This window comes from Eubalaena glacialis, chromosome 2, assembly GCF_028564815.1.
Source record: "Eubalaena glacialis isolate mEubGla1 chromosome 2, mEubGla1.1.hap2.+ XY, whole genome shotgun sequence".
Lineage (NCBI taxonomy): Eukaryota > Metazoa > Chordata > Mammalia > Artiodactyla > Balaenidae > Eubalaena > Eubalaena glacialis.
Window position 1 is genome coordinate 195348409 of NC_083717.1, and position 14325 is coordinate 195362733.

Below are 14325 nucleotides of genomic sequence, written 5' to 3' on the forward strand. Positions count from 1 at the left end.
GGTCCAGGCCTCGTGGTACCCGCCACTTCCCCTCCCCCCCTTCCTTCCTGCGCGGCCGCGTAATTGCCATGTAGCAGGCCTGACGGCTGAACCGCGCACTTGCTTGTCCGTGATGGCGTTTCGGTGCCTGTTCTCTTCGGAGCCTGTGCTCCTGCGGAGCTGGTCCCCTGTGTGCAGGGTCATCCCCACGTGGCGCCCAGGTGGCCTCGGGGTCCCTGTGTCCCTCGGGAGCGCGGTGTCCTCCTGGCGAGCGTCCCCAGCACCTGTGGGGCCGCGGGTTGGGCTCGGCTCCCCTGTGGTCTGTGCCTCGGTTTCCTCTGTGCTGGAGAAACACCGGACGTCCCTTCTTTCCGTGGCTGCCACTCCTTTCGGGGACGTGACGCCTGATCCCCAGAAGCTGGTCCGCTTGTCCTAAACATCCACTCTTGGCCTGTGTGCGTGTTTCCTGTTGCACACACACACACACGAGCGCACACGCACGCCACACCTCCCACGCGTGTGCATCTCACACACACACACTTGCTTCCCCCGTTGGTTGGTTTTGGTCTCTGTCTCTGTCGTATGGGGGTTCCTGCCGCCGGTCGGATGTGAGAGGGAGGGCTGATGGGAAGCACCTGCTGGGGGCGGTTCCCTCTGTTCACGGGTGTCCGGCTCCGTCCCGGGTGGGGCGAGGCTGCCCTTCCTGCCAGCCCTGGCGCTCTGCCCTGTGGTCCTGCCCTGTGGCTGCTCGCGTCACTCGTGGGGGCTCCTCGCACTTGAGCAGAGCCGGATGCGCTGGCCCAGCTGGTCTCCTGGTGCAGCCCGTCCCCCTGCTGGGCGGGGTGCACCTGGCACCGGGGCCCCGCTCCAGGGACGGGCATCCTCCAGGGGCCCCATGGGGCCTCCTGGTCTACACCATCCCAGCCTGGCTGAGATAAAGGGCCTGGTGGGGGCCACATCCAGTGGGAAACAGGAGAGGCCACACGACGGCCACAGGAGAACACTGAGTGGCTGGAACGTCCGAGGACCTCGCTTTCTTGGCCATCCCTGGGTGCTTGGCAGGAGGATGTGTCTCTGGTCTCGGGGCGCCCCGGGGAAGCCCTACCTGCAGCCCCAGGGCCAGGGGCGGCATCCCTACAGCCCTTCCTCCTCCCAACCCCTGGGCCGCTGGGGCGAGGTGGGGTCGGCCTAGGCCTCAGTTCCCTGTTCTCCTCCTGGAGCCTGGACCCTTCCCAGCAGGTGAAGCCGTGCCCCTGCCTTGGACGCGTGAGACATCTGCAGGGTGCACCAGCGGGCATGGGCGACAGGTGGGGCCACAGCTAGCTGTGCCCGTGGCTCTGGGCTCAGTTGCCCGGCAGTCGCTGGGGGCTGGTCGCGGCCCGCGGACCTTTTATCCCAGAGGGGGGGCCCCGCCTTCCTTGGTACCCACTGTCCCTGGGGAGGGTTCTCCGTGCCGAGTCACCACCAGGAAGGAGCCAACCCATGACACTGGGAAGGTCCCACCTGTGCTCGTCCTACAGACGCAGCCCCCAGGACCCTGACCCCTCAGATCTCTTCGTCCCCACCCCCGGGTCGGTCCTGCACATCTGCAATGCGGGGCTTCTCTCCCGTGAGCCCCTGGCCCAGCGCCGTCCCCTGGAGCCTGGCAGGGCCTGACCTTCCCCAGGGCGAGGGAGCACGTGTTTCCTTGGTGACTTTCGGCCATGCCCGGCCCTGCATGACCGTGCTCCCACAGGGCTCCCACGGACTTGCTGAGTGCCGTGAGGGGTCCTGCCCTGGGTCTGGAAGTCGGTTGCCACCGAGAGCAACAGAGGCTGAGAGGGTCTGCAGACGTGCAGGCTGAGCGCCTGAGCTGAGCGGGGGTGTGACCTCGGGGTGGGCGTTCTCTGGACCCTCGTGCTGGCCTCGTCTGCCCCTTGCTGCCTGGAGCACGTGGCAGTTGGCACTTGGCATGGGCAGCTGCCCAGGAGAGAAACCCTCCTGGCTGGGCCCTGAGCCCCCATGCCCGCCGCATACAGGGTGAGGAGCGGGGCTCCCGCCCACAGAGGGAAGATGCCCCGAGACGGAGCCTTCTGGCACCAAGGGGGCCCTTGGGTGGCAGGCATGTGGGTCCGCCCTGAGTCGACCTCAGTGTCCTCGTTGTGACGGGGCTGCCGCTGGGGGCTGGGAGCAGCTGCACCTGACCCTGCAGCGTCTCAGAGTAAAGAGCTTGGTTGATCAGATCCGAGCCGCCTCCGCCCCTTTGTCCAGCTGGCTGTGCTCCCTGGGCCCTCCCGACGGCACCTCTTCAAGCTCCTCCACGGGGGCCACGGGCTGCCAGCCCCAGGCGCTCACTGTTTCCAGAGGTGAAGGCCGTCGTGTGTCGAGCGTGCCCTGGAGCTCCGGGCCCGACCGCCTCTGTGCGTGCGCGTGCCTGCGTGCGTGTGTGTGTGTGTGCCCGCGCGCTGTGGCCTCGTCCCTGGGCTCGCTCGCCCTCCCCGCCCCTCCCAGCGCGGCACTCCCCGTCTCAGCAGCCCGGTCCCTCGTCCGACCCTGGGCTCCAAACGGAGCCTCGGGGGTCTTCTCACGGCCTCAGTTGTTCTCACCGTGCAGTGTTTCTTCCTCGCAGGCGAGGAGGACGGCCGAGACCAGTCCAAGCTGGAGACCAAGGTGTGGGAGGCTCACAACCCGCTGGTGGACAAGCAGATTGACCAGTTCCTGGTGGTGGCCCGGTGAGTTCTGGGCTGGGGCGGCCACGTCCCGCCCGACCCCCGGGCACAAGCTGGCACGGGGCCTTAGCCACTGCCCCATCCCTGCGGTGGGCGTCGGGATGCCTGTCCTACAGGGGATCCCCCAGTGAAGGGCCTGGGAGGTCAGAGGGTCCGGGGCCTTGCTCTGTTGAGACCCCCTCGTGGCTCCTAGGGAGGCCTGCAGGGTGGGACCTGGCCCTTCCGTGAAGGTGGAGCCGGCTCTGGGGGGCTGCTGGGTCCCTGGGTCCGGGGGGCAGCCCGACACCTCCACCTCCACCCCCAACCCGACCCGTGGACCTCAGGGGCCGCCCACCGGCCGAGGCCAAGTAAGCCGGGCGCAGATGGGGCTCTTTCCCCGGACGGTAGGGCGGGACAGAGGTGCTTGTCTGGCTCCGGGACTGGGCAGATGTGGCCTGGAGACGCAGGGCCTCCTGGGCACAAAGGGGCAGCCCTCCGAGGAGCAGCTTCTGCCCAGGCCGGCCCCCCAGGGGTCCCTGGGCTGGGACAGCAGGAGGGGAGCTCCTGCGAGCACACGGGGGCCACACGCCCAGAAGGCGCCTGGGCCGGGTGCCGTCGGAAACAGTGTAGGAATGGGGTCCTGAGTCTCAGGACCTGAAGGCTCTCTTTTGTAAGAAGAGGTCTGCAAAGTCTCAGAAACGACGTCCCCGTGCTCCAGACCAGAGTGCTCCGTCCCGAGACAGCCGAGTCTGGACGCGTCTGCGTGTCCGGCTTGGTCCGGCCGCCCCTCCTGCTTGTCCGCTCCAGTGGTCAGCGTCTCTCCTCCTCCCCAGCTCCGTGGGCACCTTTGCACGCGCCCTGGACTGCAGCAGCTCTGTCCGACAGCCCAGCCTGCACATGAGCGCCGCGGCCGCCTCTCGGGACATCACCCTGGTAAGTGAGAGGGCCACCGGGCAGCCGCGGCGCTGTGCATCTGCTCAGGCCAGCACCCGCCCCCCGGGCACAGCCCTCCGTGGGTGGCGCAGCCCTCCCTGGGGGGCACAGCGCAGGGCTCTCGTTGCCCCTGTGTGGTGACCCTGTCTCAATGCTGGTGAGAGGCTGCCGGCCGGCACGTGGTCAGGCCCTACCGGGCCCTTGCTGGGCCGCGGGCCGCACGTCCTCAGCCCGCCCTGCTCCTTCCACACTTCCCACCTCAGAGGCAGCGGCATCTCCTAGAGGACGGCTCGTGCCCTAGGCCGGCCCCTCCTGCCCAGGGCACTTTGGCCCTGGGGTCAGTCACCCCCTGTCTGCTGGCTGAGCCACCCCCTCCTGGAGTCCCGCCCCTGCCGAAGTGGGCCTGGGAGCACGCCTGCTTCCCTCATCTGCTCCGAGCAGCTCGGCGCCTCCCTGCACTCTCCCCAGAGGCCCCCGGCTGCCCCCGAGACTGTCCTTATCCCCTCCCAGGTGGGAGGGAGGGCCAGCCCCTGGGTCCTGTGGCCTCCCACACACGGCCCGGGTGTGCCTCCTGCCTGGGGCCGGGCGGGGTGGGGTCGCACCGGCTCCGGGGCCCGGGCGACCCCGCCTCTCCTGCTGCAGTTCCACGCCATGGACACGCTGCACAGGAGTGTGTACGACGTCGCCAAGGCCATCTCGGCCCTGGTGCCGCAGGGCGGGCCCGTCCTCTGCAGGGACGAGATGGAGGAGTGGTCGGCCTCGGAGGCCAGCCTTTTCGAGGAGGCCCTGGAGAAGTATGGGAAGGATTTCACTGACATTCAGCAGGATTTTGTGAGTACCGGGGGGTAGGTTCAGGGCCCTGCTGTGCCCGCCCGGCTGCCGTGTTTCCGTCCCCTTGTACGTTAGTGGCTCCAGAGGAAATGCCCAGGGCCGCCTGGTGGGGCCTGGGCTGTGCCACCAAGGCCAGGGTCCGTGCTGGTGTCGCCAGGGTCCTCGCCGGGTCTTGTTTGACTTGGTTTGTTTGGTTGTGTTGGTTGTTCTTAAGTGGCCGAGCGTCTCCGTGTATGTCCTTGCTTTGTGTCCCTTGAAAGTGTCCACCAGTGAGCCCGTGGGAATTCCAGCACGGGCAGGGCCTGTGCCCTCAGGGACCCCTCCTGCCCTTACAGCCCCTAACATACACTTGAACTCATCTGAAAGGAGGCGAACTGGTGGTCACTCAGAAGAGCGCGCCTGTGCAGAGAGGGCAGCAGGGGCGGCCGGGCCGGCCTGACTGCGAGTCCCAAAGAGGGGCCAGGACGCGGCGGCCTTGCCAGCATCTGATTCTGAGCAGCACCTCTGCAGTAAGAGGCGAGCTGATGCCACAGGACCCACATCAGAAGGCAGACGGCACCACTGAGGGTGGAGAAGCAGTGTCGGTCCCTAGAGGCCATCAGAGGGACCCGCGCAGCCCCTGGTGACGTGGACACAGGCCGAGCCCGGACAGCCGGCCCCCTCTGCAAGGCAGATGCGCAGAGCGCACTGAAAACCTAAGCAGAGCAGGAAGGCCTCCTCACACAGAAACAAGTGGAGCGAGAAGGCGGGCGGGAAGTAAAGCGCTCGCCTCGCCACGTCTCCCGCACGCCCCGGGCCCCTCGTGCTCCCGTGCGGCATCGGCCCAGGTGCGCACAGAGTCTGAGCTGTCGACGTGCCCGGGCGGACGTTGTGGGTGAGTCCGCGCCGCGGGACTCGGCTGAGACTGGCCCAGACGTGGCGTGGAAACGCAGGGCGCGGGATGGCAGCGGCAAGACTCTGACGGCCGCACTGGACGTACACGCAGCCTGTGGAGCCCAGAGGTGGCGCCTGAACCGTGGGGAGCTGGGACTTGGGAGCAGAGCGATCACGAGGACGTACCGGTGGAAGCGCTGCAGCCCACGGTCGTGGGTGGGGCTGGTGTCTGGGCGCCCAGCGCCTTGCGCAGGGGGAGGGAGCACCCACCACCGGCCGAGCAGGGCAGAGGTGCCGGAACCGGCGTTGAATGGAGCGTGCCTGAGGGAGAGGGCGAGGCCCGAGAGGGGCCCTGACGCGGGCTGGGGGAGGCTCGCCCCCTCCTGGGTGGGGTTAGCGGCCCCGCCACGCCCCCGCCCACCCTCTGACGTGCCCGTCTCCCCCCAGCTCCCCTGGAAGTCGCTCACCAGCATCATCGAGTACTACTACATGTGGAAGACCACCGACAGATACGTGCAGCAGGTGAGGGCTCGGCCTGGGCGGGGGCCGAGGGGTCCTGTGGGAATTTTACGGTGAGGGGGCAGCGCGGGGACTGGGGGATCCCTCTCCAGACCCACCTGCTGGCTGCCCTGACCCTTTGTTCTGTGTTTGAAGAAACGCTTGAAAGCAGCTGAAGCGGAGAGCAAGTTAAAGCAAGTGTATATCCCCAACTAGTAAGTACGCCCCTCACGGCACCGTCCCACGTGGCCCCGTGGTGCTGCCCTGGCTGAGTCCTAGAGAGTCAGGGGCCTGTCACTGAAGCCCGTGGTGGCCCGGGGGCAGCACAGGGCGTCAGGACTGGAACCCGCCCGGCCCGGGGTTCGACTCTGAGCTGAGCTAAGCGCAGGCAGAGGGAGCTGGGGTGTCGACAAGGCGGGAGCTGCTTCTAGAACTCGAGGGGAGAAAGACCGCACACCCCCAGGCAGGTCTGGATGGGGGCTGCCCTGTGGCCAGGCAGGTCTGGACGGGGGCTGCCGGGCCCCGGAGCCGCGCGCCCAGGGCTTGGTGCTCCCGTGACGTCTTCCCTCTCTCCCTTCCTTACCCAAGTAACAAGCCAAACCCGAACCAGATCAGCGTCAATAACGTCAAGGCAGGCGTGGTGAACGGTGCGGGGGCGCCAGGCCAGAGCCCTGGGGCTGGCCGGGCCTGCGAGAGCTGTTACAGTAAGTACCCCGCCCGGCATCCGGGTGCCCCCCAGCCCACAGCCCTGGGTGCCCCTGCACTGCCCTGGGGCCCAGCCTGGGGGCGGCGGCCACGCCCTGCCGGGGAAGCCCTCTCGGGGAGCACCGGGTGCCCGGGCCCACGGGGCGGGGGGCGGGGGGCGGGCGCGGGCGGGTGACAGCTGTGTAATGCTCTCTGCCGTCACTGGTTCTGCTTAAGAATCCGTCTATTTCCAACTTTGTTGTCCGTAGCCACCCAGTCTTACCAGTGGTATTCTTGGGGTCCCCCTAACATGCAGTGTCGCCTCTGCGCATCTTGTTGGACATATTGGAAGAAATATGGTGGCTTGAAAATGCCAACCCGGTTAGATGGAGAGAGGCCAGGACCCAACCGCAGTAACATGGTAAGTCGGTACCCCCTACCCTGCCCCCACGCGCGCCCCGCGGTCCGGCCCGCGGTCATGGCGCTGTGTCGGGGCGGCTCGCCCCCTTCCGCAGAGCCCCCACGGCATCCCAGCGCGGAGTAGCGGGAGCCCCAAGTTTGCCATGAAGACGAGACAGGCCTTCTACCTGCACACCACCAAGCTCACGCGGATCGCCCGGCGCCTGTGCCGCGAGATCCTGCGCCCGTGGCACGCCGCCCGGCACCCCTACATGCCCATCAACAGTGCGGCCATCAAGGCTGAGTGTGAGTGTCCCTGCGGGAGGGGCGCTAGCAGGGCTGGTGGGGACGGGGTGTGCGGCCCCCGCGGGAGCTCTGACCCGGGCCTCACGCCCCACAGGCACGGCACGGCTGCCCGGAGCCTCTCAGAGCCCGCTGGTGCTGAAGCAGGCCGCGCGGAAGCCCCTGGAGGCCGTCCTGCGGCACCTCGGTGAGCCTGCTCTCCTCCAGCGCGGCCCTGGCCCCCGGCTGCTGCATCCCTAACCCCCCTAAGGGGTCCCAGCCTCTCCCCACCCTGCTCCCCTTGCCCCCGCAGTCCCCGGGAGTCTGGGTCGGGCGCACTGGCTCTTGTGATGCCTCTGAGCCTGGATGGGCGTCTCCTGCGGGGGCTTCTCCGCACCCTACCCCCCAGGGCAGGGTCACGGCTGGGTGGGAGACGTGCACACCTAGGCAGCAGCCTGCAGGGAGGGCCCTTGTGGCCTGGGGAGCCTGAGCACTTCAGCTGGCTTTGCCCCCCCCCCCCCCCAGCTTGTTCCTGGGACTTAGCCAGGGGCTTGGGCGGGCGGGAGGGGGGCAGGGCCCTGGGCTTGGCTGGGTTGACTTGGTCCCCCCCAGTGTTGGGGGTGGCTTTCCCTTCGTGAGGGACATTCCAGAACCGTGAGCCAGGCATGCTCCCAGCAGACACAAGTGGCTCTGGCAGCACTTGCTGTCTGGAGTCTTGGTCCCGGGGCTGGCCTCGCCCTGACCCATGGGGGGAGGTGGTCTCTGTTCCCTGAGAGCCACCCAGGGCTGGGGGACCTTGGCAGGCGTGAGCCCGTACCCTCCGGGCCGGCCCTCGTGGGCTCGTCCTCGGCCAGCCAGCTGGGCCGTTAACATTCATCGTCTGGCTAGTGGCCAGCCCTGTGCTGTCAGCTCCAGTGGCCACTGAGTGGACCCGCTTGTTTATGGGTGTCTGGAGCCTGTCAGCTGCTGGTGGTCGCTGGGGATGTGGCCCTTGGGCTGGGGCTGAGGAGCCAAGGAGACCGGCCCCGGCAGCTGTCCCTGCTCTCAGGATGCCCGGGGGTGCTGGACTGCGGTTCCCTCCCAGGCCCTGCTCTCCATGGGCCTGGGCTCTGGCAGCCCACAGTCGGGTGGCAGGGCTGCTGCTGAGGACCCGCAGTGCGCCCACCTGCCCGCGTTGCCCCTGCAGAGACCCACCCCCGCCCCCCGAAGCCCGAGCCCGTGAAGAGCGTGTCCGGCGTGCTCAGCGGCCTGACCCCTGCCAAGTCGGCCCCCGTCATCAACCGCGGCTCCCCCACCATCCTGGGCAAGAGGGGCTACGACCAGCACAACGGGGTGGACGGTGAGTCCGGCGGGGCCTCGGGCTCGGCCAGCGCGGCCTGTGGCCCCGGGGCACCCGGCCCTGGCCCCCGCCACGCCCGCACCCGCTGACCGTGTGTTCTCTCCTCTCTCCTGCCGCCGGGCGCTGCCAGGCAACGTGAAGAAGCGCCTCTTGATGCCCAGTAGGGGTAAGGCCCGGCCCTCCGTGCGTGCCTGTGTGTGCTGTGCTCACGCGTGCGCGGCGGACGGCTCAGGGCACGTCCAAGGGCAGTCCACGCGGGCTGGGCCGCACCCTGCTGCCCCGGCTCCTCCCGATTCACCTGTCACTCTGCAAAGACCGGAGCGCTGCCCCTTGGGCCCCCAGCTCGCCCACACGCTGCCTCCTGCCCTGGGGCCTCCGGCTCGCGGGCCGCCCCTCCTTCCGGGCCCAGCGCCGGTCAGTGGACTGTCCTCGCTCCGGCGGCCCTGGTGCCCCCGCCGCCCGCCTGTACTGTCTGCCGTTGTGCTGCGACTGTCCGCATGCCGCCAGCCTCAGCTTGCGTGGCCGCCTGCGCTGTGCTTGCAACCCTGCCCGCGCCCCTGCCCCGGTGGGGGGCTGTGGGACCCTGGTCCCTTCGGGGGGCAGATGGGACAGAGCCGTGGCGTGGCCGGCATGGCTGGGTGGGGGTCGGCGAGGCCCGGGTGGACGCTCAGGCCAGGGCCCCGCAGGGAGGCGCACCCAGGGCTGAGGGTCCCAGAGCTGAGGCAGCAGTGCCGTCTCCTGAGTGGGGTGGGGTGCTCGTGGGGTGCGCGCTGGGGCAGCCCTCTGTGGGACCCTCCTGCCGTCGGGCGCCTCTGGAGTGTGGCTCCTCTCACCTGCCCAGGGCCCAGCTTCTGCCCCCTCAGCTGGGGGTGGGGTGTCCGTGGGCTGGGGCTGCTCTAGGAGGGTGTAGCTACGGTGGCAGTGGGGGACGTGTCAGACCTGGGTGTCCCAGGGCCCCCCAGGGGTCTGCCTGCGGCCGGACCACTGTGGGGGGGGAGGTGAGCAGGGAACCAGCTGAAGGGGAGAACGTGGGACGTGCACTCGGAGCCCCTCCTGCCAGCCCCTCGTGACGGCAAGGTCAGGTCTGGTGTGGGTACCCCAGCTCTATGGGGCAGCCAGCATGGACACATCCAGAGCCCTTCCCAAGCTCACGACTGGAGGGGTACTGGCCGCGGGGGTCTGGCCGAGGCTTGGCTGTCCTGGGATCTGTGGGAGGTGGGCCGGACGTGGGGACCCGGGAGGTGGCAGCGGCCAGTGGCCACCCGGCCCAGCCCTGTCCCCTGGACGCTCCCTCTCTCGGCTGTGTCTGGGAGCCCCAGCAGGCACATCCTGAGGGTCAGCCGGTGGTACTGGTGCCGGGTCCTGCCATCTCACTCCATCTGGACACAGGCTCTTGCCGGCACCAGGCCCCCCCCTGCCCCGGCTGCCTCACCCACGACCCTTCGGTGGGGCTCCGAGGGCGGGGCGCTAGCTCATCTCACCCCCAGCCACTCCCTGCTTGCTGATCTCCCCCCTCCCCACCATAGCCCTCGGGTGGGGAGGCTGCCGCAGCCCCTGGTCCCAGCAGCAGGGCTGGCTGCTCATCTGCCCCTGCGACAGGTGCCCTGGGGATGGTCTGATCACACCCACAGAAGGGGGTGAGGGGCTGCGTGCTCATCAGCAGGCAGCTTCGGGCTTTGGGGTTCGACCTGTTAAAAAGCCGTTAGTTAGCGGGAGGGATGAAATCTATTTGCTTCTGTCGGGTTTTCCAACATCGATGTGTTTCCGTACCTATCAACTTCAGCCCAGCGTGCGGATCCCGGGGTCGGGGGGTGGGTGGGGGGGGCCGGGCGGGGCTATCGGAGGCCGCACACGAGCCCTGGGAGGAGGCCACAGCTGGCCTCCTGGGGTGCTGTGGGGCGGCCGGGGCAGCAGCGGGTGGTGGGAGCTGGCTCTGGGCGAGGGCCGGCCCCTGGCACCAGTGGGGCCTTAACGGGCTAACTGGCCCACCCACGCGCCTGCGGCTGCATCCACCCTCTGGGCCCGCCGCATGCACGCACTCCCCTGTAACGCTGACCGTGTGCTTTCTTTCCTCCGCCACCCATCCCTCTGGTAGGCACCTACCTGGGTAAGTAGCACAGGGCCTCGAGGGCTGCAGGCCCGGTGCCGCGGCCCCTCCCTCTGCCCTGCCGGGGTTGGGGTACTCCAAGTTAGGAGGCGGTCTGCAAAGGGGAGGGCTGGACAGCTCGTCTCTGCTGTCAAGAGACGCACCGTGGCCAAGGGGCACTTTTGGGAGGAGCTGGTCCTGGGAGGCCTCTGGCAGGACGCCGGTGCTGGAGACCAGCCCTGACGGCCGCGCACTCCCACGGCCGCCCCCAGACTCGCTCCATGTGTGTCTGGGAGCCACAGGTCTTGGGCGCCGGTTGGGAGTGTGGACCGAGACCTGGGACGGCGCCTTTCCTGAGTCACTGGCAGCTGCTGTGGCTCCAGACCCCCGGCCACGGGGTGGAAGCGTGGGAACCCTGGCCAGAGCCTGGCCTACTGGCCACTCCTGGGAGCTTCCACCAGCTCCTCCCTGGGTGGCTGGCCCCAGGGTTTGTGAGGGGGGCTGGGGGCCCCTCGGGAGGAAGCCCAGGGTGGCCCGGCCTTCTGGGGTCTGAGTGGTGCTGCCCGGGGGGAGTGGCCGCCTTGCAGAGGGGCTCCCTGGTGCCACCGTATTTATACCCACTGTAGACCAGGCCCCAGTTGTCGCGGCCCAGTCAAGGGAGCGAGCTCAGATCCGAGACTCCTGGTCCCCACCCAGAGCACCACCTGGGTGTGGGCTGCGGCTCTGGGGGGACCTGGCCCCAGGTTTCCTGCTTCTCGGCTGCGGGTCCTCAGCGAGTGTGTTGAGTGCAGGACATGCCCTGCCTCGGACCTCACAGCCTGTTCTCCTTCCTCTTGTCAGGTTTGGCGAATCACGGACAGACCAGGCACATGGTGAGCTGGAGGGCCGCCGTCCTCCACACGCGTACACACACGTGTGTTCCCACAGCTCCCACGGGCCTTTGGGGGAGGCCCCCCAGCCCTGCCAGGCGCTGCACGGGAGCATCTGGGAGGCCCAGTGGGACCAGAGGAGGGGCAGGCGGCGGGTCTCCACAGCCCTTGGAGGGCCCCCTGCGCGCCCGGGGTGGCCGAGCCTCCATGCTTCCTGCTGGGACCGCCACCTCGGGGTTTCCGGGTGCCCACGCGGAGGCCCCGGGCTGACCCCTGGCGCCTCCCCACCTCAGGGACCAAGCCGGAACCTCCTGCTCAACGGGAAGGCGTACCCCACCAAGGTGCGGCTGATCCGGGGGGGCTCCCTGCCCCCCGTCAAGCGGCGGCGAATGAACTGGATCGACGCCCCCGATGACGTGTTCTACATGGCCACCGAGGAGACCAGGTGGGGCCTCCAGGGCCAGCGGCGGGCAGGGGGCAGGGGCCACCGTGTCCGCGTCGCTCGTCCGCGTCGCTCGTCCGCGTCACTCGGTGTCTCGCTCACAGGAAGATCCGCAAGCTGCTCTCGTCCTCCGAGACCAAGCGCGCGGCCCGCAGGCCCTACAAGCCCATCGCCCTGCGCCCGAGCCAGGCCCTGCCGCTGCGGCCGGCCCCGCCCGCGCCCGTCAACGATGAGCCCATCGTCATCGAGGACTAGGTGCCGCCCGCCTGCCTGCCTGCCCGCAAGGCCCTCCAACCGCAGACCGCGCCCGCCCGCCGCCCGCCCGCCGCCCGGTTTCGGTAGTGCCCCCGCCCGCCCTCCCCCCCGCAGAGACTGCTCCTCGGCCCCCCACGGGGAGAAGCGCCGCCTAACTTACTCCAGGGCCTCCGAGGAGTCATTTTTTTAGCTTTGTGTTTACTTTTTGGCCGGAGTGGAGCTGAGGAGCCGCCCAAGCGCTCGCCCTGCAACGCGGGCCTGCGGGCCGGCCGGGAGTTTCATTGTGTTCTGTTGAAGGTGCCATTTTAAATTTTATTTTTATTACTTTTTTTGTAGATGAACTTAAGCTCTGTAACTTACACCTGGAATGTTAGGATCGGCGTGGCCAGCGGCCGGCCGAGCTGCCTGGTGGGGTTGGCCCGTTGTCTTTTCAAGTAATTTTCATATTAAAAAAAAACAAAGAAAAAAAAACTCATAAAAACAAAAATCCAACTAGCCCTTTCCGTGTCTTTTGTCCTCAGTCCTCTCCCTGTCTTGGGCCCACGTCACCCCCAGGGCAGAGCCGGCGCTGGCCTCGGGCTCCCTCGCCAGGGTGGCTCCAGAGGCGCCCCCAACCTGGACTCTCCCGGCCCGCCATGGGGGAGGACACTCAGGGAGAGGCCCCGGCGAGCAGCACGTGGCCGGCCTGGCCCACATACCTGCCTCCCGGAGGCCCTGGCCTGATGCCCACCACCTGGCCCTGGGGGCAGGGAGAGGTCCAGCCAGGGCTCGCTGGCGCTCACTCGGTGTGGGGGGGAGCCGAGACCCCCTGTGTCTGTCCAAGGCAGGGGGTGGTCTGGACCTGGCCTGGGACCCAGACTGGCAGGTGCCTGGCTTCCGTCGGGGCAGCCAGCATAGCTGGGTCAGCTGGCCGGCCAGCCTGCTCCTGGCAGAGCCCTGCCCCAGCTGTCTGCGGGTTTTTGCCAGGAACTGCAGGGCCACCCCTAGCAGGTGTGGAGTTTCCACAGGGAGAGTTTGCTCAGATTTCAGCAAGTCCGCTCTCAGACATCTTGCCTCGGCTGGCCCCCGCACACCCGCTCTGGGCCCAGGGGACAGGTGCGGCCAGGCCGCTGCGGGGAGGGGTCTGGGAGCCACGCTAACCTCCGCCGGCCGAGGGGGTCAGTGAGGCCCTCCCCAAGGGGCTCCCCTTCCCGAGCTCTGCCTCCTGTGCCTCCAGCCCCACTGTGACGCGTAGGCATCTCAGCTGGGGAACTGAAATAGAAACCACCCTGCTCCCTCGCTGGAGACAGATAAGGGGCGTCCTGGCCTTCCACGACCCAGCTGCAGGGCCCAGCAGGGTGGCGGGCCAGGGTGTCAGAGGAGTGGCTGTGGCCCCCCCCCCCGCCCCCCCAGCCAATTCTAATCTGCAGTCCTGGCACCACCCCTTGCCACCCCTGCTGCCCCAGGGCTTCATTGCAGTGTCAGCCCGGGTAGGGGGGGGTGGGGGGGGTGGGGGGGGTGGCTGGGAGGCTGGTGACCTTGAGAAAGACACTAGCTTCCTCTGGGGCCTTTTCCAATCCTGGGGCCTGAGGATGGGGTGGGGAGGGGAGGGGAGGGTTCTCCCCAGGCCCGGGGACTGACTTCCCTTCCCCCGAACCTGGCCCTCCCCCCAGGCTGGTCGAGATCTCTGTCCCAAGGACAGGCAGGCCCTGCGGAGAGCCGGGAGCCGGGGTCCCCCGCCCCCACCCCAGCACTGTGCTGGGCAGGGCCCGGGCTGCGTGTCCGCCTCTCGGCTGCCTGGGAGGTCTGAGCCGGGCCTTAGCAGCGGGGTGGGAGGTGGGTATGGGCTGGGGGGAGCAAGGTCTTGGGTGCCCAGGAGTGTTTGCCAGCTTTGGCCTGTTCTCATGGGCCTGGCAGGGGGCTGTAGCCATCCCCCCCAACCCCCAGGGCCAGGGCCATCTCAGGGGGACAAGAGTCCCCACAAGGGACTCAGCCCGGACGTCTGCCCTGCCTGGGACCTCCCACCGCCCACCGCTGGGCGCAGCCCTGCGGGCCTTGCTGGAAAGCGAGACTGGGCTCCTGCGTGCCATTTGCCAGCACTGCGGCCCTAGGGGAGGGACCTGCCTTAACACCTAGCCACCTGGCCTGGCCACCTCGGGGCCCTGCCTGCTTCCCGCGAACCCTGCTGT

The 14325-nt window shown here is 68.6% G+C and overlaps 1 protein-coding gene across 3 annotated transcripts in view; it reads left to right on the forward strand.

The window, feature by feature from the left end:
• MTA1 (metastasis associated 1) overlaps positions 1-12634 on the forward strand; it is a 38840-nt gene extending 26206 nt beyond the window's left edge. Inside the window, exons 8-21 of one of the 3 annotated variants that reach the window (XM_061181393.1) lie at positions 2588-2690; positions 3500-3599; positions 4242-4430; positions 5751-5825; positions 5958-6016; positions 6390-6505; positions 6755-6906; positions 7001-7190; positions 7285-7374; positions 8353-8505; positions 8636-8671; positions 11432-11463; positions 11754-11905; positions 12007-12634. In XM_061181393.1, coding sequence (XP_061037376.1) covers positions 2588-2690; positions 3500-3599; positions 4242-4430; positions 5751-5825; positions 5958-6016; positions 6390-6505; positions 6755-6906; positions 7001-7190; positions 7285-7374; positions 8353-8505; positions 8636-8671; positions 11432-11463; positions 11754-11905; positions 12007-12157 — 1598 coding nt within the window. In that variant the 3' untranslated portion in view covers positions 12158-12634. Of the gene's footprint in view, positions 1-2587; positions 2691-3499; positions 3600-4241; positions 4431-5750; positions 5826-5957; positions 6017-6389; positions 6506-6754; positions 6907-7000; positions 7191-7284; positions 7375-8352; positions 8506-8635; positions 8672-11431; positions 11464-11753; positions 11906-12006 lie in introns of those variants that run through there. The other 2 variants (XM_061181392.1, XM_061181394.1) reach the window with 2 other exon arrangements.
• The last annotated feature ends 1691 nt before the right edge of the window (positions 12635-14325 follow it).